This window comes from Haliotis rufescens, unplaced genomic scaffold (genome assembly GCF_023055435.1).
Source record: "Haliotis rufescens isolate VD_foot unplaced genomic scaffold, xgHalRufe1.0.p SCAF_2, whole genome shotgun sequence".
NCBI classification, from domain to species: domain Eukaryota; kingdom Metazoa; phylum Mollusca; class Gastropoda; order Lepetellida; family Haliotidae; genus Haliotis; species Haliotis rufescens.
Genome location: NW_025963890.1, coordinates 39,539,840 through 39,563,669, shown reverse-complemented (window position 1 = coordinate 39,563,669; position 23,830 = coordinate 39,539,840). Strand labels below are relative to the sequence as shown.

At 39.2% G+C, this 23,830-nt stretch overlaps 1 protein-coding gene across 3 annotated transcripts in view; it reads left to right on the top strand.

The window, feature by feature from the left end:
• Positions 1 to 23,830, top strand: part of LOC124114812 — a 65,677-nt gene that overhangs the window by 3,680 nt on the left and 38,167 nt on the right. Inside the window, exons 2-4 of one of the 3 annotated variants that reach the window (XM_046475591.1) lie at positions 2,297 to 2,431; positions 19,777 to 19,824; positions 22,296 to 22,431. In XM_046475591.1, coding sequence (XP_046331547.1) covers positions 2,347 to 2,431; positions 19,777 to 19,824; positions 22,296 to 22,431 — 269 coding nt within the window. In that variant the 5' untranslated portion in view covers positions 2,297 to 2,346. Of the gene's footprint in view, positions 1 to 2,296; positions 2,432 to 12,204; positions 12,505 to 19,776; positions 19,825 to 22,295; positions 22,432 to 23,830 lie in introns of all 3 variants that reach the window. The other 2 variants (XM_048399948.1, XM_046475592.1) reach the window with 2 other exon arrangements.

Genomic DNA, 23,830 nt, shown 5'->3' with positions numbered 1-23,830 from the left:
TGCCCCAAATAAGCACTGGGGCAGTTACAACTAATCACATCTACCCATGATTAGGGTTTTATGCTGCGTTTTTCAATATTTCTGTCATATCACGGCAGGGGACACTATAAACACCGTGTCGACGTAATAAGTGCCCTGCTCTAATAAGCACCCACAGCGATATTTGCTGATATATTGGCTAGTGAACAATCCCAATTAGCACCCCTTCCAATTGATCAATGTACACAAGAATTATTTATTCGGAGGAAAATACCCACTCGTGTGTTATATGCACCCTTAATTATGGGCAATTATATTTTGGAAAATATAACTGTCGTGTATAATACACATAGACTTTTCGTTTGTATCATTACAGGCCGTCACCATAAACCATGGTGGGGGGGCATTATGTATTCATGTCTGTACCAGAATGACGCAATATGTTGTAGTTCTGTTACAGAATGAATCACAATGTTGTATGTATGTTACAGTATGAATCACAATGTTGTATGTCTGTTACAGAATGAAGCACAATGTTGTATGTCTCTGTTACAGAATGAATCACAATGTTGTATGTCTGTTACAGAATGAAACACAATGTTGTATGCCTCTGTTACAGAATGAAGCACAATGTTGTATGTCTCTGTTACAGGATGAATCACAATGTTGTATGTCTCTGTTACAGAATGAAACACAATGTTGTATGTCTCTGTTACAGAATGAATCACAATGTTGTATGTCTCTGTTACAGAATGAAGCATAATGTTGTATGTCTCTGTTACAGAATGAATCATAATGTTGTATGTCTCTGTTACAGAATGAATCACAATGTTGTATGTCTCTGTTACAGAATGAATCACAATGTTGTATGCCTCTGTTACAGAATGAAACACAATGTTGTATGTCTCTGTTACAGAATGAAACACAATGTTGTATGTCTCTGTTACAGAATGAAGCATAATGTTGTATGTCTCTGTTACAGAATGAAACACAATGTTGTATGCCTCTGTTACAGAATGAATCACAATGTTGTATGCCTCTGTTACAGAATGAAACACAATGTTGTATGTCTCTGTTACAGAATGAATCACAATGTTGTATGTCTCTGTTACAGAATGAATCACAATGTTGTATGTCTCTGTTACAGAATGAATCACAATGTTGTATGTCTCTGTTATAGGATGAAACACAATGTTGTATGTCTCTGTTACAGAATGAATCACAATGTTGTATGTCTCTGTTATAGGATGAATCACAATGTTGTATGTCTCTGTTACAGAATGAATCACAATGTTGTATGTCTGTTACAGAATGAATCACAATGTTGTATGTCTCTGTTACAGAATGAATCACAATGTTGTATGTCTCTGTTACAGAATTAATCACAATGTTGTATGTCTCTGTTATAGGATGAAACACAATGTTGTATGTCTCTGTTACAGAATGAAACACAATGTTGTATGCCTCTGTTACAGAATGAATCACAATGTTGTATGTCTCTGTTACAGAATGAATCACAATGTTGTATGTCTCTGTTACAGAATGAAGCATAATGTTGTATGTCTCTGTTACAGGGTGAATCACAATGTTGTATGTCTCTGTTACAGAATGAATCACAATGTTGTATGTCTGTTACAGAATGAATCACAATGTTGTATGTCTCTGTTACAGAATGAATCACAATGTTGTATGTCTCTGTTACAGAATGAATCACAATGTTGTATGTCTGTTACAGAATGAATCACAATGTTGTATGTCTCTGTTACAGAATGAAACACAATGTTGTATGTCTCTGTTACAGAATGAAGCACAATGTTGTATGTCTCTGTTACAGTATGAATCACAATGTTGTATGTCTGTACAAGAATGACGCAATATGTTGTAGTTCTGTTACAGAATGAAGCACAATGTTTTATGTCTGTTACAGTATGAATCACAATGTTGTATGTCTCTATTACAGAATGAATCACAATGTTGTATGTCTATGTTGCAGGATGAATCACAATGTTGTATGTCTGTTACAGAATGAATCACAATGTTGTAAGTTTCTGTTTCAGAATGAAGCATAATGTTGTATGTATAATACGGAATGAAGCATAATGTTGTATGTCTGTTACAGGATGAATCACAATGTTGTATGTCTCTGTTACAGGATGAATCACAATGTTTTATGTCTCTGTTACAGGATGAATCACAATGTTGTATGTCTCTGTTACAGGATGAATCACAATGTTGTATGTCTCTGTTACAGAATGAAGCATAATGTTGTACATCTGTCTTACAGAATGAAGCATAATGTTGTACGTCTCTGTTACAGAATGAACAAGGGCATCAGAACCTGTTCAGTTCTAGACCAAGCTCAGGAAGATGAAAAAGGTTGCAATCATTGTTATCGTTGTCATCGTGGTCATCATCGTTGTGGTCACTGACCAGGTACACACAACAGAAACTGGTAAGGACTCTGCATGTTTATCTGTTCAAGTCTGACACTGTAGACATTGGTTGCCTGGTGCTTCCTTGTATTCCATACACCGACCCTGCATCCAAGTGTACTCTCATTTGTAGGGCCTCTGTTTTAATTTGGTGTTTCTCGTCTCTCATAAGTCCCCTGCACCCGAAGTATAAAAGGATTTCACTTTTGAAGTATTTCTATATAATTTGCCACCAATCTGTTGTGTGCCGCTATTATGCATGCCAGCTAGTTGGTTATAAGAGTATTTTACTTTTTCAAAGAATTCACACAAACCCCATCCTTGTTCTTTGGAAAGTAATTGTACAAATTTTAGGAATACCTAACTCTCTAAATGAAGAAAGATGGTGTTTGTGTGAATTTAATTGTGCGAGACCCACTTATTAACAACCACGGCAAATCCACATTTTACTATAGAGGTAAACTATGTTTATGATGAACACGCTTATAACAAACTCACGGATATAACAAACTGTTTTTTTGTCTCAACCTTATGCTGTGTATAATAATGAACCTAAATTAGTGGTCCCTTTGAGTTCGTTATAACCGATTATAACCGTTGGTTTACACCTTTGCATAAGGTATGATTTGTTGTATTCAACTTTATAAAATAATGTAAACTCAATTTGTAATATCAGTCACTGTGTAATATCAGTCACTGTGTAATATCAGTCAATGTGTAATATCAGTCAATGTGTAAAATCAGTCAATGTGTAATATCAGTCAATGTGTAATATCAGTCAATGTGAAATCAGTCAATGTGTAATATCAGTCAATGTGAAATCAGTCAATGTGTAATATCAGTCAATGTGAAATATCAGTCAATGTGTAAAATTACTGTAATTGTCACTTTCATAAATTGACTGAAAACCTGACCATTTATTGTACTATGAGAACTAAGTCCAAATGTTTTGATGATAAAATTTCACACAGTGTCAGATTGGATTAACAGGAAACGAAAGTCAATGTATATATGTATATTATATTTTTTTCTTTGGGTGTGGTGAATTGGGGGTCTTCCAATCCAAGCATTATTCATCTTCCCGGGGCAAGGGAGTTAACTGACTATAAAAGTCCAGTTTCCACCCTTGCCGAACTAGGGTGGTATTATGGAGTTACATTTTTGCTGGACTAACGAGTCTATGCATAGTCCAATCAAAATCGCGCAACGAAATCGAAATCCGGTTCGTAAACTGTCGTGCAGATTTCGGATTTTGATGCACTTCGCTATGTAAGACTCGTTTTATCACAATATAGATCTTTATTATCGATCATATCGTTTTGACTCGGCGCCACCATTTGGTCTGAAGCAAATGCAAGTGATACGAGAGGTGGAATCTGATTGGTCCATAGGAGAGGTACAGAAGGGACACAATTGGTAATAGCCACTGGTGGCACTACGGTCGAGCCCAGGAATTCCAGCCTAGTTCGGTCAAGGGTGGAAACTGGACTTTTAAAGTCAGTTAACTCCCTTGCCTCGGGAAGATGAGCATAATTAGTCTAATGGGGTTTATCTCACCTACACTCAGCACAAATTAATAGGGATTAACTGTACTGCCTGGATGGTCATGGCGTTATAGTCTATATGTGTACAGAGGGCTAAGTATAGAGTCATCTTCCTGAGGCAAGAGCATCCACTAGCCTTTTTATCAAATCTTGTTTCCACCCTTGCCACATCAAGCCCACTTTCCTGTGCTATATATGATTTGATTATTGCACATCAATAGTCCAATCAGAGAATGTTTCACACTATCAACATCCACGACTGGTACACCTTCGAAGAAAAAGTGATTTAATGCTGGAATATGTCTTTTTTATCTTTTAACCCCTCCAACAATTGCCTGTGTTTGCCTGTCATGTGTTTGAAACCTATGATTGTGGGTTCGAATCCCACATCACCCCGATTATGTTTCTAGGTTTGTCAGCACCATACCCGTGCTCGTGGGTTTCCCCAAAGTGGTAAACGTCTGAGACCTGCATCGATTCAGGCTTTCCTCCAACATTAAGCTGACATGCTAAAAATGGCGTTAAACCCAACTCATTCACTAAATATTAGAGTATTTCACAGTATGTAATGTGGAACGGACTATACCCTGCATGCCCATTGTGTAGGGATTATCCCAACATTCCTCTTTAATGAGAGATCAATAGGTACTGGGCAAGTGATGGACCCATCTAATGTGATGTTTATAAGCCTTTTTGAATTTAAAGTAGTCTTTAGTCAATCTGTCAATTTATAAAATAACTGAAATATTTAGGAATTATTAATTGCCTAAGTGAATCACTTTTTAAGCATTGACTGATTTTACAGATTTGTACAATGAATGAAAACAATATCAGCACACATCTCTAAGAAAATATCAGTTAGCACAATCTGAATTAAGTTTGTAAAACATGGTCGAATATCTTGACAATTGGTGTGTACAATGTACCTCTGAAACACAGTGACACAATTGAACTTTTTGTCAATGTTCAAATTTCCAATGGTATGACATAGAATTCTCTGAAATAGGTCGGTGTTGGTATTTTTCTGCTTTATTAGCACATCAGCTATCTGTATAGGCTATTTAGCCTCTGTTATGTTTTCCTTTAATCACATTTCATTTTTTTTAAATCAGAGGAAATAATTTGCAAGATAAGAGAATTCATATTCAACTTGGTACAATACTATCATAACAGCAACAAAGTAATGTTATCATAACACATAAGATAATAACAGGGTATGAAACTCCCAAAAATTTCAGCCAGACCACAGGACTGGCTAGCTGAAATACTTGCCAGCCCTGACCAAAACCTGCCTGCCCACTATAATCGTGTTTCTCAGGATAAGCTAACGGGGTTTCTTTTTGGTTACATTTTATCATTCATCTTTACATGTGAATTAATGCTTATCATGGGGAAATATTTTGAATATTTTCACATATGAAATATAACCCGACCGTCGGGCAGGGGGATTTGAAAATCTGGCAGCCCGAGTTGAAATCAACCCGTCTCGGACGGTCGGGCAGGCAGGTATTTCGAACACTGATAATAACAGCAACGAGGAAAATGTTCAGAAATAATCATGAAAGTTATCAAGTGTTCTCATTAAATTTTTTTTTCTTTTGATTCATTTAATTTATATAGCATATAATCTGTCCGATTCTAAATCATATCTCATGCAGAGAAAGAACATGACTTTAATTCTTTAAATAGTGATCTGTTTCATCAATTTAATCAATGTCTCGTTAGAAGCCCTTCTGGTAGATTTACCAAAAATCTGTTTGACAAAAAAACCCACCAAAAACATGTTTGATCTATTCTTGAGGTCTTTTTGTCATAATATTTATGAAGATTCATAATTCTTTTTTGATTCTCATGACTCAATTAGGATGTATATTGTAGAGAAATTTAAAGCATTATTGCAAACTAATAACAATAAATTTAAGATTTTAATCTTTAAATTTTTGAGTTTTTGGAATCAAAACTGACATATTGTTTTAAATTTTTGAGTTTTTGGAATGAAAACTGACATATTGTTTTCAATGTGTTCATGGATGATATTTAGGAATGGGACAAAGTGTTTATCTAGGAGAACCATTGCGTGCATGTATGCATGTGAAGCATATGCATAAAAAGTGCATGTTCATTGTTGCATGTTTGCAGCATGACACAGGTTGCATAGCAAAGAGGTAACACTCTTGCAGTGAGATGATTGATACTTTATTGATTGAAGCCTCAATGCTTGGCTTGTCCGTGTGACGTGCTCAAACACGCGGTGCTGCCAATTCCAGGGGGCAGCTCTCATGCTCTGATAGGCAGTTCTGACTCACGGACTCACCGACTCACCGACTCACTCACACCTGCAGATATCTTTTACCCATCAAATGTGTCTCTTCAGCAAATAACCAACAAGAATGGCTGGATATTAGTAAATGAGAGAATCAATTAGGGATAGGAGAAGAAGAAATATACTACCCGGGTACCCGACCCCCTATTACCCGGGTACCCGACCCCCTATTACCTGACCCTACCCGGGTACCTGTCCCCCTATTACCTGGGTACCTGTCCCCCTATTACCCGGGTACCCCACCCCCTATTACCCGGGTACCCCACCCCCTATTACCCGGGTACCCCACCCCCTATTACCCGACCCTACCCGGGTACCAACTGTTGGTCTCAAGTTGGGTACAAAACGTTCAATTGGAAATTGTTTTACTGGAGCCCTGGCAAAAAGTATTTTTAGATATGGTACAAAACGATCTCATTTTGCTGAAGTCTTTATTCAAACGTGTAAAAGTCAGGAGGAATGTGTGCATAGTCAGAAAGAAATGGGAACATTAGTGACTTGTAGTGTAACCATGCAATTCTTTTTGTTATTGTCATTAAACGATACATCACATGACTAACCACGGATCCGGGTAGTCCTGTGGGTACCCGGGTCCTGCTGAGGACCCACCCAACCCGAGTATATTGGTCAACAAGTTAGACACATTGGAAACATCTCGTCTTAATGTACATACTTCTCTATATGTTTCTATTGGTCGCCTTTCTTTTGGTGGTGAGTATATCAAGGTAGCAATATTTGTTTTACTTCTATTTCGTACAATGAAGATGTCAATCTGAATTAACTTTTTATGTAGATCTTTCACTCTCATGATCTGATAACCCTCCTCCGGGGGTTTCATGAACTGTATGTTCTCGTGTGGTACATACACAGGTGGTGCCATGCTTGTTGTAGGGATCAAATGACTGATATGCACTTCATTTCTTTCTTAGGTGTCTCTTAAACAGTACATTAAGGCAAAATATGTATTATTTCGTAAAAGGGCTACGATCTGAATTCAATTTTAAATGGTAATTCACATTTTGAAATCAGTGCAGTTTTATTCCATCTTCTTTGCCGATTTAGAGATTTTGTCTGAGATGTTGGCTTTGCTATATGATACTGCCATGTTGTTGTGCTGGATCCAATAATAAAACACTTACTTAACAATAATCACTTTAATGTCAGTTATATAATGTACGCTATTTCTCATGTCACTTGGGGCACGGGTGGCCAAGTCGTCTAAGGCGCCGCGATTCGCTGTGCAGAGTTGCGTCCCTTGGGCACGCCAGAAACCTATGATTGTGGGTTCGAATCCCGGTTCTCCCCGATTATGTTTCTAGGTTTGTCAGCACCATACCCGTGCTCATGGGTTTCACCGAAGTGATAAACGTCTGAGACCTGCATCACTTCGGGCTTTCCTCCCACATTAAGCTGACACGCCACGATATAACTGGAATATTGGTAAAAGCGGCATTAAACCCAACTCACTCACTCACGCCACTTTCAATAATTGTAATTTGTATGTGTATCATGTTTGGGAGAGGCATTCAGATAAGCAACATTTACTTATCCCTCCAATGTATATATCAAATGACTGAAACAGAACCTGGATATCTTTCCAGTTGTAGCGCCAAGAGTGAGTGAGTTGGGATTAACACTGCTTTTAACAGTATTCCAGTTATATCCCGACATGTCAGCTTAACTCACTCACTAACTTAATGTGGGAGAAAAGCCCAAAGTGATGCAGGTCTCGGATGCATTTGTCTGGACTAGTACAAGCAGCCCCACACACATTTGCATGCATGTCGCTATATAAGTGCGATAATCTTGGACGCGAGGGTAGACCTCATTTTACCCCACCTCATGCCATCACTTCATTGTGTGCAGGGCGGAACATAATATAACAAAATACTTCTAACTGAGACATTCAAGGACAATCATGCTCTCGCTTTCAAGAGCTCAATGTGTTTCCTGTGTAGCTCAATACTGGATGAACAGCCCCTTGATGATGACTCAGATAAGTAGGTCACGTTTGAACTGACAATGTGTCTGGTGATATGTTTCTGCGGACATAAGCACTTGTCAAATCTCAAACTTACTGTGATTATTTACACATTTATCCTGTTTTTTATTTGATTGTTTTTAGAGATCATTACTCCTCACTTTTTCTTTGTCCATTGATCGGGGGCACGGGCAGCCCAGTCGTCTAAGGCGCCATGATTCGCTGTGCAGAGTTGCGTCCCTTGGGCACGCCAGAAACCTATGATTGTGGGTTCGAATCCCGGTTTGCCGTTTACATCTGAGACCTGCATCACTTCGGGCTTTCCTCCCACATTAAGCTGACATACCGCGATATAACTGGAATACTGTCAAATGTGGCATTAAACCCAACTCTCTCACTAATATGTAGATTTTGTAACTTTATGTGGGTACAGGCTCAACTTTGTCCGCAAGCCCACCATTTCCACAGGTTGAGCATAGCTGTCTGTCTCCTTTTTGAAGCCCCAGGTAATCAATCGCCTTATTTGCAAAAACACCTGTGTGTTTGGTCAGCCATGGGCATAGCTCACCTGCCCCAGATGTCATGAATGAAACAATTAGCATCTCATTAGCTGTTAGTTGTGTTATTGTTTGCTATAAATAATAGATCACATGTAATTTAGTATCTATATGCCCACTTACATACTTGTATATTAGACCTGTGAAGGTCAGGGGTAGAATAGGTCTTCAGCAACCCCTGCTTGCCGTAAAAAACGACTGCGTAAATGGCAACGAACAGGATCGGGTGTTCAAGCTCACTGACTTGGTTGATGCATGTCAACGTATCCCAATTGCATGGATCAATGCTCCTGATGTTTTTCTGACAGAGATGAGGTCTCCCATATACCCACAACACTTCCGTAATACAAAGGTTATCTGTACAGACTCTGTGCCGCAATTTCCTTCCTGTTGGTATGCCCCTCAGTTTTGAAAGTCTAATCAAGCCACTGTAACATGCAGAGACTTTCAAGGTTCGTCCCAGCACACATCGCCTTCATCACACTCCCGGTCACATCACTGTCGCCATTGTATTATCGGCCATTACAGAAATCTTGAAATTTGCCCTCTAACCCAAAACATTTATGTTTCTCTATATTTCTTCGGAATACCATCACAGTGACTTTTGAAATTTTTATGACTGACTTACTATTTCTCAGATGAATTCATGTTTTATTTGTTTAATCAGATTGGTTTGACATCGCAGACTGATGGAAAAGCACCCAACTTCCCCCTTACATTCTTATTTACCGATTACATGATAGTTGAAATAATATAGAAATTCAAATTGCTAAACAAAGAAAATGTTTAAGCTAGGGGAAGAGTATTTAGCATCACGACAGCTATCACTTATTTATAAACCTAACAATCAGTTGTTTGTGAGTAAGACTCTGCATGGTTGCAGCTGCATGTCACTGTGAGGAGCTGTGTCACTGCTGGCAGTGAACCAGAGCTCTGCTAATAGAGCTCCCCGACTATTACCCTTACAATTCGCCTAGTTGAGGCCCGGACTGAGTTACCCTATGAACAGGTCCAATATTCATGATATGTAGGACACGAAACTGTATTTGAACTTTCAGATCAATCATTTATCGACTGCGATCGATGTACTTCACACTTTGAAATAAGTGATGTTATTTTTGTACAATGAAACATCAATATCTCGGCCATTACAATAGTAAAGTAACTATGGGTTGACGTCTGCTCGTGTTTAGGTGACTTTAGTATGATTAGCCTGATTTGAACACAGAGCTCATAATTGCATCTTTCGATGTCTACACCCAGTTTAAAATGAGTGAGAAAGTTGAGTTTTTCTGCGTAACAGTGTTCCAGTTATATTCTGGGATTTCAGCTTAATGTGGGGGATGGACAAAAGGATTAGAATCATTAGAATACGCTGTGGAAGTCTTAAAAGTCACTTTACAAAATGTTTATGTCTGTTAATTGAAACTCAAATTCACACTGTATTTACAATAACTCAGGATTTAACACAATTTCTAAAATACTACTTACAACAATGCGTCCCCATTTTTTTACTGTGATTTAGTCCTTATTTGACTATGTTTTAGTCCTAATTTGACCTTGTTTTAGTCCTAATTTGACCTTGTTTTAGTCCTAATTTGACTATCACAAAAACCCTTATTTGGCTTTATTAAAGTTCTTATTAGACAAATTTTATCCAATTGTGTCCTGATTTGACACTGTTTGAGGCAGCCACCAACAGCCAAACTAAATGATTGACAGACTAGACTGAATGATTGACAGACCAGACTGAATGTTTGACAGACCAGACTGAATGTTTGACAGACCAAACTGAATGATTGACAGACCATACTGAATGATTGACAGGCCAGACTGAATGATTGACAGACCATACTGAATGTTTGACAGACCAGACTGAATGATTGACAGACCAGACTGAATGTTTGACAGACCAGACTGAATGATTGACAGACCAGACTGAATGATTGACAGACCAGACTGAATGTTTGACAGACCAAACTGAATGTTTGACAGACCAAACTGAATGATTGACAGACCATACTGAATGATTGACAGGCCAGACTGAATGATTGACAGACCATACTGAATGTTTGACAGACCAGACTGAATGATTGACAGACCAGACTGAATGATTGACAGACCATACTGAATGTTTGACAGACCAGACTGAATGATTGACAGACCAGACTGAATGTTTGACAGACCAGACTGAATGATTGACAGACCAGACTGAATGATTGACAGACCAGACTGAATGATTGACAGGCCAGTCGGTCAATCCTCTGACACCAAATGAGAGTGGTGGTTGGTGCTGATATTTCCACTTGACTAATGCTAAGTTGGTCTCCATTATGATGCAATTAATGTAACAAATAACTTTTAAAAAGCAAACAAACAAAATGCAACCTAGCAATAATAATTTTGAAACATTGTTTCATTACCAGTTAGGTGGGGCGGTCGGGTAGCCTTGTGGTTAAAGCATTCGCTCGTCACGCCGAAGACTCGGGTTCGATTCCCGACACGGGTACAATGTGTGAAGCCCATTTCTGGTGTCCCACACCTTGTATTGCTGGAATATTGCTAAAACGGCGTAAAATCAAACTCACTCACACTCACTCACCAGTTAGGAAATGGAGGTTTCATGTCTTCAAAACACACCAGAGAAGAAGAAAAATATGTACCTATGTAAATTACTTTAAAGATTTCACAAATGAAACAGGGACTGCTCCTCAACTGATACCTGAATGGTTAGAACAGGTGGCCACTTCTTACAGGGATGTAGGGTTGAGGCAAGTAACAGACCACATACCAGTGTTCCCGTTTACTGGTAATTACCAGTTTTTTACAGGTAAAATTTGACAAGGACTGCTAATTCATGTGACTGCTTGTCCCTGTGGACCGGCAAATTGAGTACCTTATAAATCTTTCTTGTTGAACAAAACATCGGTGATATTCATGCAAGTATATTTTTCGAATGAAGTCAGCTTGTCTGTTACCTTCAGGCTTTCCCTTTGTCTATTTTTAGTGCAAGGAAATAACATTTTGCTTTGGTTTGAGGTTAAATATTGTAGCGACTTAGTCTTGAAATACCAAAAAAAAGAAAATAGTGACGGAACTTTGTGTGAATGACGTGTAGATCTAACTAAGTTACTTCAGAGATGATGTCTTGTCGAATGAATTAAAACCAGGTAATTTTTACACGTTTTTTTAATTGTTGAACATTGGGACTTACAAAAATTAGGAGGGGACAGGTAATTTTTAGTGTTGCCAGTCCACCAGGACTGGCAGTTTCAAAAGCCAGCGGGAATACTAGTACTGTCTACACACACCATTTGTTACGGATGAGATGTCAGCGTGTGTGTTTACTTTTCTGTTTCACACCTTGTGTTGGATACTTTGTTTTCAGAAATACAAGTTCTCAACTCAGCAGAGAAATGGATTTATACAGGAGACATGTTGACTGTCCAATGTGTATTTACAAAACCTCCAAACAATCAGACAGCCGTAAGAATTGAATCCCAATTCCAATTTAACCTGCGTGATAATTCAAGTCTTAACAGAGAAAGTATTGAAAGACGAATGACCGTACAGTGGAACACCTCAGAGACAATAATGATGACCTTGACCAATGTCACAATCCGTGACGTCGGCCATTACTGGTGTGGGAGTTATGACATCAACAATATTGTTGATGTCTGGGTGTATGGTATGTGAGGATTATCTACCTACTTTTCATTGTCTAGTTTAGACGATTCCATTACTTATGATGGATTAGAATATGTGTACACTTCGTTGTTTCTACAGTCTATTCAGTAGACCTATGCTTCTAGTGTGAGGTCAGACATCTTCCTGAGACAAGGGAGGTAACTGACTATAAAAGTTCAGTTTCCACCTGTTGTCTAGTTTAGACGATTCCATTACTTATAATGGATTAGAATATGTGTACACTTTGTTGTTTCTACAGTCTATTCAGTAGACCTATGCTTCTAGTGTGAGGTCAGACATCTTCCTGAGACAAGGGAGGTAACTGACTATAAAAGTTCAGTTTCCACCTGTTGTCTAGTTTAGACGATTCCATTACTTATAATGGATTAGAATATGTGTACACTTTGTTGTTTCTAGAGTCTATTCAGTAGACCTATGCTTCTAGTGTGAGGTCAGACATCTTCCTGAGACAAGGGAGGTAACTGACAATAAAAGTTCAGTTTCCACCTGTTGTCTAGTTTAGACGATTCCATTACTTATAATGGATTAGAATATGTGTACACTTTGTTGTTTCTACAGTCTATTCAGTAGACCTATGCTTCTAGTGTAAGGTCAGACAATCTTCCTGAGACAAGGGAGGTTACCGACTATAAAAGTTCAGTTTCCACCGGTGCCGAGCTAGGCTGGAATTTTGTAGTTATAATGAGTCCATAAGCAGTCCCATCAAAATCGCATAACAGAATCAATACCTGGTTCGTAAACAGTATAGTGACTTCCGTCCAGATTTCAGTTGACTGCAGTATTTGCCAAGTGTGTGTACCGTCACCTGGGCATCAACAGATGTTTTCCAAATCTTTTCATGTTTTTAACTTGCTCAAGTGATTTGATGCACTTTGCAGGGTAAAATCCGTTTGATTACAATATAGATCTTGATTATCCATCAGATTTTCTTGACTGGGCACCACCGTTTTGTATTTGTTTAAAGCATCTGATTGGTCAAAAGGAGTGACATAGAACTCGTAATAGGCTCTTGTGGCGTTACGATCGAGCCGCAAAACTGCTACCAAGTTCGGCAGGGGGGAAAGATTTATGGTCAAAAGGAGTGACATATAACTCGTAACAGCCACTGGTGGCGTTACGATTGAGCCACAAAATTGCTACCGAGTTCGTCAGGGGTGGAAGATTTATGGTCAAAAGGAGTGACATATAATTCGTAACAGCCACTGGTGGCGTTAAGATTGAGCCACAAAATTGCTACCGAGTTCGTCAGGGGTTGAAGAATTATGGTCAAAAGGAGTGACATAGAACTCGTAATAGCCACAGGTGGCGTTACGATCGAGCCGCAAAATAGCTATGGAGTTCGGCAGGGGTGGAACATTTACAGTCAGTTATCTTCCTTGCCTCAGGAAGATGAGGGTAGTTATGCCAACTCTGGCTACTCTTGTTAATGTATTAATAACTGTCTCAGTCTTTATTCAATGATTTCAGAAGTACACAGAGCAGTAGAAATGGACACTAGTCTTGTAGTCCTTGCCAAGCTGCCAAATGGTCAAGGTATCAAAAGGACTAGTAGACATTTGCCCTTTTTAAAGGTTTTGCTACATGTTATCATTATGAGGACTAGCGGACTAAAAATGTTAGTTTCTACCAGTGATACAGAAACCTTGTTGACATACTTGGTTCAACTTAGTGTGCCAGGTCATTCAGAGTTTCAAACACGCACAGTACCGTATTCGACGTAATAAGCGCCCGCTCTAATAAGAGCCCACAGCGATATTTGCTAATATATTGGCTAGTGAACAATCCCAGTTAGCACCCCTTCCAATTGATCAATGTACACAAGACTTATTTATTTGTGTATGATACGTGTTATATGCATCCTTAATTATGGGGAATTAGATTCTGGAAAAATGTATCTTGTCGTATATAAACGTTTCTGGCTGTAAGCATAAACCACGAAATTTACGATCTTTTAACCCTGTTGTTTTTCACCAAAATAAGATTCTAATAAGAGCCCCCTATTTCTAATTTTGAGAGCCCCCTGGGCGCTTATTATGTTGAATATGTTATTCAAATTAGACATGAAACCTATAGACTAAGTATTAAAATACACAATATTACATTAGTGTTTGTGACTTGAGTAATTTCACATTTCGGTTTCACGCCTTCCTCAACTTTTATTACTGGAGTGATGGATTATGAGCCTAGTGGTTGAAGCAATTGCTTGTCGTGCCAGACCCAAGTTTTCATTCAAAATGTGCAATGTGTGGAACCAATTGTTGGTGTTCTGTGTCGCGGTATTGCTGGAATGTTGATAAAATGGCATAAAAACACACACACATGCCAATTTACAACTGCTGTATGTTTTGTGTTTGCATGTCCGAAATCGAACCCAGGTCTTCGGCATGATGAGCAAACGCTTTAACCACCAGGCTAGTCCTGACCGCCCTTTGCAATTAAGAATACATGACATGACACTAGGGTCTTGCTGCTGTGGCAGATATGTCAAGGCACCAGGTGGGTTAGACTAATCTATCATCTCTGAAATGAACATATCTCACATCTCACATCTCACATCTCACATCTCGGCTGTAGACCCAGTACAGTCAAACTCCATTTCTGGTTGGTCTCAATCGCAAAATGAGTTTCAGCGTGTGTTATTGTGTATCAGTGTTTCTTGACTTTCTTATATATCTCTGTATACTGGATGTGTCATGTGTCAGTATACTGGATATCATCACACGCAATAGAAGCAGGAATAGGGAAGATGTCAAGGTTTCGGATGTTCATGGTCAGTCAGTACATGTATCACCATCACTCATGCTTGGGAAGCAAAGGAAACAAATTGGTTAGGCACTAATAACTTAATTGCTAGATTATCATCACCTTTTTTTTCAAAAGTAGGGAGGAAGGCTTTTTATTTTTTATTTTCAATTTTCCTTTAAAGTCGTCAAGTTGAAGACTGGACACCTTGGTATGATGTCGAACAATATATGACTCAAATGACAAAGATAATAAATAAACATTCATTTCAAAAGTAGTATTGGATGTATCTGTGTCAAACCTATTTTCGTTTTCCCTGTACTCGTGCGTTTATGAATTTTTCCGTTAACTTGTCAAGTTCACCACAAGCAAACTTTTCCATAAGAGTCATTGACTCTCTCAAAGGATATCAGCAATTCGTGATTTTCAGATCCCTTCATATTTTCAAAACAGCGAGCGCCATCTTGACAGCTGCCAGCAAGCAGATGATAGGCAGGCACCCACGGAGAGTTGAGAGTCGGTTGTAGAGGAGTTCATGGCATGTCGTAAACATGAAATGGCTGTTTGACAGCTGTTTGTTACAGTGCTCTAAACATTTCACTCGGGTAAATAAGATGAATTTGTCAAGGGGTTTAGTCGTCAGGCGGGCAGGAGTGATAATCTAGCAATTAATTTGTTATTGCCTTAGTTAGGATAAGTATTACTAAATTCACAAAAATATGTGTTTAGGACCAGCCATCGAACCAGAAGCAAGGGAGTTAACCGACTATAAAAGTCAACTTTCCACCCTTGCTGAACTAGGCTGGCATTATGGAGTTATATTTTGGCTGGACTAGCGAGTCGTTGCATATTCCTATCAAAATCTGGTTCGTAAACTGGTTTGCAGATTTCGGTCAATTGCAGGAATTGCAAAGCATGTGTACCGCCGACTCAGCATCAACAGATATTTTCCAAATCTCTTTGTGTTTTTAATCAAGCTGCTCTCGTGATTTGATGCACTTCGCTAAGTAAGTAAGAGCTGTTTTATCACAATATAGATTATGATTATTGATCAGTTTGTCTTTACTGGGTGCAGCCATTTTGTTGAAAGCAAATACAGACAGACAGAAGTGATATGAGAGGTGGAATCTGATTGGTCAATACGAGGGAAATAGAAGGGACATAACTCATAATAGCCATTGGTTGCACTACGATCAAGCCCAGAAATTACATGATATTACAGTGTATCTTGAGCATTATGTTACGTTACGATAACATTACACTACATTGCATTACATTACACAGAGAATCTCACCTGAGTGTCTTTTGATATCAAATATATCAACACGAGTGGAAAAACTCTGAGACTTGCCGAGGAGTTTTTCTACTTTTATCAACGAGTGTTGATATACATGTATTTGATATCAAAAGACACGAGGGTGAGATTTTATTTATCATTCTTACAACTTTTTCAGTTTGAAGACAGTAATAAGCAGTGTCTTTAGTGTAAAAAGTACTGCTAACAGCTTCAGTAGCAGAGCTATTAGTGATAGAGACCCAAGCGATATCTTCTGTGGGAGCCAGTTCAGGATGATAAATCATGTTACGTTACGTTATGTTACGTTACGTGTCAGACTCGGAGACAATAAGGTTTCACTGTAGGAAAGTTAGTAACTGTGGAAGTCAGCTCTGTCCTCCTTTAGAAAATGCCACTTAAAGTCAGTCTTGTGTGAATTCTGCAGTCTTTCTTGTTATGTGACTTAGGCCACTATATCGGCCCAGTTGAGTTTTGTTACTGTTCTGATGACATTCCCTCTTAACCAAACACTTGCCTCCTGACATTCCTGTGACGTCCTACACTGAGTGTTGTGTCAGCTTTAGCTTTCACCTCTTTGTCAGCCATGTAAACTATTTTGACGGCTTTTGTTCACTACAAAAAAGATTACTTGGGCATACGTGTTTGACTACAATAAATGTATGCATCAGCTTCATGGTGTTTGTAACCAGGATATGATGAGGTTTGTACAGATTAGACGAAATTTGAATCATCTGTGGATTGTAAATATTGCACATTTAGGCTTAAAAAAATTAAAATAATAGGTTCTCAGGCAATGGCGTTTGAAAATATAGAGCGGGCGGGCGATGTGTTTGTTTTGGTTTTTTTGTTGTTCAAACTAGTATGTAGCCAAATAAACAGATGTGTAACCAAATAAACAGTTGTGTACAATCAACCTGGGAAAGGGCCTCCCTACATTAATGTATTCCTTAATGAGTAAATTACTTGGAATATTTGTGGATTTTTCTTGTTTTTAAAAAAAAATGGAAATGAAAATGCGGCAAACTTTATGATGATGCGGGCGGTGCCTGAGAACCAAGACTATTATTTTTTTTAGCCTAAGTAGGTTTTTCCGTAATGAGTCTTTTTCCTGTGCCCTATTTTTCAGAAGTATTATTCTCATGGCAAGTTTGACTCACGTCATTCAATCCCCCTTGGTCTCAAATTTAATTATGTGTATTAATAATTGATTGCATCACTTTATACTGTGGGGACCAGGTAGAATGTATCACTCCCTCTAGTAAAACATCTTACACAATGCTTAAATACTGAACGTTAATTCCCTGCGCTTTCCATCAAGCGTACATGCTGACATTACAGTGATATTTTGAGTATTAGGCCAAAAACTACATTGTATCGCTTCAGGGGAATATGAACAGAAAATAGGTAACAAACTTGGTCAACAAAAATGTGAAAATTGCGATAAAACATCACTAGACATGATGATTTACCATCTCAATTGTATTTCCTGTTCTGCTAGGCATTGTTTTCTATGCAGAGATTAAGATTACTGTGTGTATTTATCTCCTAAACTAAGCCAAAAATAGCAATCAGCTGTACACATATTTTCTCCAGGATCTAACCGTGACTCGGTTAAAAAAGTACACAATACAGTTAAGTCTCGTTAATCCAACAATTGGCTTTATCCCACACAAATGCTGGGAACCGATTAAATCAGTGCTATTTAGACCCGTTAATCCGACAGTCCGACTCCAACACACCTAATTTGCAACGAATTGCTGAAATCACTCATTAATCAGTCTTGTGGGGGGCACGGGTGGCCCAGTCGTCTTAGGAGCCGCGATTCGCTGTGCAGAGTTGCGTCCCTTGGTCACGCCAGAAACCTATGATTGTGGGTTCGAATCGCGGTTTGCCCCAATTATGTTGCTAGGTTTGTCAGCACCATACCCGTGCTCGTGGGTTTCACCGAAGCGGTAAACGTCTGAAACCTGCATCACTTCAGGCTTTCCTCCCACATTAAGCTGACAAGCCGCGATAATAACTGGAATACTGTTAAAAGCGGCATTAAACCCAATTCACACACACACGAGAGTACACAGAACCGTGTTTTGACGAGTCGGTGAGTAGCTGCACATTTCAACGGCTGCAGAGATAAACTTGCTTAACAATAAACAATTACTGCTTTAAATAAACTAAACAGGATTATTCACATGCCCAGATCGTTATCTATCGTGTAGTTGTCCAATTTTCGATCACAAACATTGATACTACCTAATTTCGTTTTTCCTACATACTCGTTAATCCGACATAATCATTTGCAACCAACAATGTCGGATTAACAGGACTTGACTGTAATATTACTTTAAGGTATTTTGATGCAATGATTGTATCTGAAACTATTTTTTTTCAAGCAATGATATATTCCAATATCGGGTTACTTTAGGTGCAGCTTTATAAATTATTAATATTAACCATAAGCGTAGCACTTTGATATAAAGCAAGAATTATTTTACATATGGAACAGATTGGAGGGCCACCATTTGCTTGCTTATTTGATTGCGAAAAGAATATGTTGACATGTAATCGTTAAACTTCCACAAATGTGACTTTTTAAGAATCAAAATATATCACTTATGATATATGTATCCATTCTCTGTCAACTGACGTTAGTTTCAAAGCACCAATAGCTGTAATCTGATTGTCGTTGCTGTAAATAACAGTGAGTTGGAGCGATCTGCCTATCAGCTGAGACACTCAAAACTTTGCTGAAATTAATGTGAACAGTAATGTGTGAATCAAATAGATTTCAAACATAAATCCAGACCTATAATTAACTCTCTTTATAACCAGATAGTGTAATAACAGGATTAACTTGATACTGTGTCAAGTGCCTCCCACCAGAGACCATATAACAGATAATTATATGGTCTCTGCTCCCACCCCACTGTTTTTCAAAATTTGGATGAGGATCTGGAAATGGCCCTGTGTGCAACATAATTCACGGAAACGGGGGAAATATCATCATAATTTTACAACAAATATATTATGGTAAAGTTGATAAGACATTATTTTGTATTTAAACCAAAACAATTTTATTCACTGATGTCCTAATTTGTTCTGATTAAAATTCATGGTTTTATTATTTTAAAAATGAGTACATTATTTGATCAAATTTATCTGTCAATTAGCAGAAAAAGTAGTCGAAACTTAACATCTTTAAAATGTAAATTTCAGCAACACAATCTCAACAAGACGGTTATCACCAAAGGGTTCTGGTTATGGGTAAGCATAGGTCCAAAGTACTGAAGCCAATTTAATCAATTACTCATTTTATCCCCAGAATACCTGAAGGGAGGAAGGGGAAAATATATTAATACCTGTATATCTCTTTCTAAGATGAAAACAATCAACAATTGAATTGATGACTAAATTGTGCCTATTACCATATTTTTTTGTATATAATGCCAAAATTATGATCCCTTCTCTTCAGTATAAGACTTTGCTAATGCAAGTGTGCAGTCAGGTTGTGCAAACGCTGTGCAGTCAAGTTGTGCAAGCACTATGCAGTCAGGTTGTGCAAGCACTGTGCAGTCAGGTTGTGCAAACCCTGTGCAGTCAGGTTGTGCAAGCACTATGCAGTCAGGTTGTGCAAGCACTATGCAGTCAGGTTGTGCAAGCACTGTGCAGTCAGGTTGTGCAAACGCTGTGCAGTCAGGTTGTGCAAGCACTATGCAGTCAGGTTGTGCAAACGCTGTGCAGTCAGGTTGTGCAAGCACTATGCAGTCAGGTTGTGCAAGCACTGTGCAGTCAGGTTGTGCAAGCACTGTGCAGTCAGGTTGTGCAAACACTGTGCAGTCAGGTTGTGCAAACACTGTGCAGTCAGGTTGTGCAAACGCTGTGTTATTAGCTGAACAATCAGCTTATGCAAATGCTGTGCAGTCAGGTTATGCAGGCATTGTGCATATCTCTTTCTAAGATGAAAACAATCAACAATTGAATTGATGACTAAATTGTGCCTATTACCATATTTTTTTGTATATAATGCCAAAATTATGATCCCTTCTCTTCAGTATAAGACTTTGCTAATGCAAGTGTGCAGTCAGGTTGTGCAAACGCTGTGCAGTCAAGTTGTGCAAGCACTATGCAGTCAGGTTGTGCAAGCACTGTGCAGTCAGGTTGTGCAAACCCTGTGCAGTCAGGTTGTGCAAGCACTATGCAGTCAGGTTGTGCAAGCACTATGCAGTCAGGTTGTGCAAGCACTGTGCAGTCAGGTTGTGCAAACGCTGTGCAGTCAGGTTGTGCAAGCACTATGCAGTCAGGTTGTGCAAACGCTGTGCAGTCAGGTTGTGCAAGCACTATGCAGTCAGGTTGTGCAAGCACTGTGCAGTCAGGTTGTGCAAGCACTGTGCAGTCAGGTTGTGCAAACACTGTGCAGTCAGGTTGTGCAAACACTGTGCAGTCAGGTTGTGCAAACGCTGTGTTATTAGCTGAACAATCAGCTTATGCAAATGCTGTGCAGTCAGGTTATGCAGGCATTGTGCAGTCAGGGTGTGCAAATGCTGTGCAGTCAGGATGTGCAAATGCTGTGCAATCAGATTATGCATATGCTGTGCAGTCAGGTTGTGCAAACGCTGGTATAAGGGATTTATACTGTCCCTGAGAAATCCATGTGCCAACTGTATTGCTTGTGGTGGGGAATAAGGGATTTATACTGTCCCTGAGAAATCCATGTGCCAACTGTATTGCTCGTGGTGGGGAATAAGGGATTTATACTGTCCCTGAGAAATCCATGTGCCAACTGTATTGCTCGTGGTGGGGAATAAGGGATTTATACTGTCCCTGAGAAATCCATGTGCCAACTGTATTGCTCGTGGTGGGGAATAAGGGATTTATTCATCCGCTGAGATATTTATTCCCCTCCAAGGCAGGATACACAGTATTTTATCAAGATCACTTGGACCATTCTGATCATTCTGACATGGAGGTCTGATACAATAGCTAAACAACTTACCTGTAGGCCTGGCAATGTTTTACCCTGAAATAGTGGACTGTTCTGACATCATACACTCTGCTTCCTGTGTCCTTCAGCAAGTGTTTTCTAACTAACAGCTGGCGCTTTTTCTGCTTTCTTTTGCTTTGCACATTCATAGTGTTCGCCATCTGTGTATTATATTGCAAATATTTGTGTAAAATATGTCACATATTTGCTAACCTGTTAGTGATGGATTTACTCAAACACAGAATATGTATGAAATCACAAAACATAGTTAAAACTGAATCTAAAAGTTAATAGATGCTTTATGTGCTCAAATTTGTAAAATAATATGATGATGGGTAATCCTTTATTTATTACTTTGGTCATAGATTTTGCTGTTATTATTTATGAAAAAGACTTTTTTTAAATTTTTTAATGTTGATGCTTATTGAAATATAGATATCATTTTGATACATATTGGTGAATAGATGACCAGTTGTTGATTCAAACGATTCTCATCTGGGACCTTTCCACTTAAAACGATCTTAGTGCTACAATTGTTGTCAGACTGTGTTATGATTATCTTGTCGTATCTTATCTTATCTTATTCACAATGCAATCTAAGCATCATGATCATCATAAGTCAGTGTAATAAGTATGGCAATTACTCTTAGCACTGAGATCGTTTTGGGGAACCGGGCTCATCATTTTTAGTAGTATTTGAGGTGTCTTTGTCTAATCCATGTGTTTATATGCATGTATTCCATGTGTGTATCAGATCCCCTGCAGCGACCTGAAAATGTCAAATGTGTGTTCCATGCCAAGAAGACAGTCAACTGTACTTATGATGTGCCTAACAACACGGAACACAACTTCTACACATGCTACGTTGGAGCCTGCTATCAGAATAACTGGTATGTAGTTGGTTCCCATGTTGTTCAGCACAGTGCACACCTTTTTTCCTAAACCTACAGATGTGTAGGGTTGATGTTTTTGTTTGTTTGTTGTTTAACACTGCACTCAGCAATATTCAAGCAAAATAATCAAGTCTGGACCACACAATCCAGTGATTGACATCATGAGCATCTGTCCACGCAGTTGGGATACAATTACATGCATCAACCAAGTCAGCTAGCCTGACCATCGGATCCTGTTTATAATAGTTGCCTCTTACAACAAGCACAGCTGCCATTTATGGCAAGAATGGGCTTATGTTCCCTTGATGATCTCCAGTACCCAATGCTTGTCTCTCTTTGATGGTCACCTGCGTACCCCATGCTTGTCTCCCTTTTATGATCTCCAGTACCCCATGATTGTCTCCCTTTGATGACCTCCAGTACCCCATGCTTGTCTTCCTTTGATGACCTCCAGTGCCCTATGCTTTTCTCCTTACGATGAACTCGAGTACCCCATGCTTGTCTCTCTTTGATGACCTCCAGTGCCCTATGCTTGTGTCTTGCGATGACCTCCAGTACCCAATTAATGTCTCCTTGTGATGAACTCCAGTACCCCATGCTTCTGTCTTGTGTTGATCTCCAGTACCCCATGCTTGTGTCTTGCGATGACCTCCAGTACCCCATTGTTGTCTCGTTGTGATGACCTCCAGTGCCCCATGCTTGTGTCTTGTGATGACCTCCAGTGCCCCATGCTTGTGTCTTGTGATGACCTCCAATGCCCCATGCTTGTGTCTTGTGATGACCTCCAGTACCCCATGCTTGTGTCTTGTGATGACCTCCAGTGCCCCATACTTGTGTCTTGTGATGAACTCCAGTGCCCCATGCTTGTCTTTCTTTGATGACCTCCATTACCTCATGATTGTCTCACTTTGATGATCTCCAGTACCCAATGCTTGTCTCTCTTTGATGACCTCCAGTACCCCATGCTTGTCTCCCTTTGATGACCTCCAGTGCCCCATGCTCGTGTCTTGTTATGACCTCCAGTACCCCATGCTTGTGTCTTGTGATGACCTCCAGTGCCCCATACTTGTGTCTTGTGATGACCTCCAGTGCCCCATGCTTGTCTCTCTTTGATGATCTTCAGTACCTCATGATTGTTTCCCTTTGATGATCTCCCTTACCTCATGATTGTCTCCCTTTGATGATCTCCAGTACCCCATGCTTGTCTCTCTTTGATGACTTCCACTACCCCATGCTTGTCTTCCTTTAATGACCTCCAGTACCTCATGATTGTCTCCCTTTGATGATCTCCAGTACCCCATGCTTGTCTCTCTTTGATGACCTCCAGTACCCCATGCTTGTCTCCCTTTGATGACCTCCAGTACCCCATGCTTGTCTTCCTTTGATGACCTCCAGT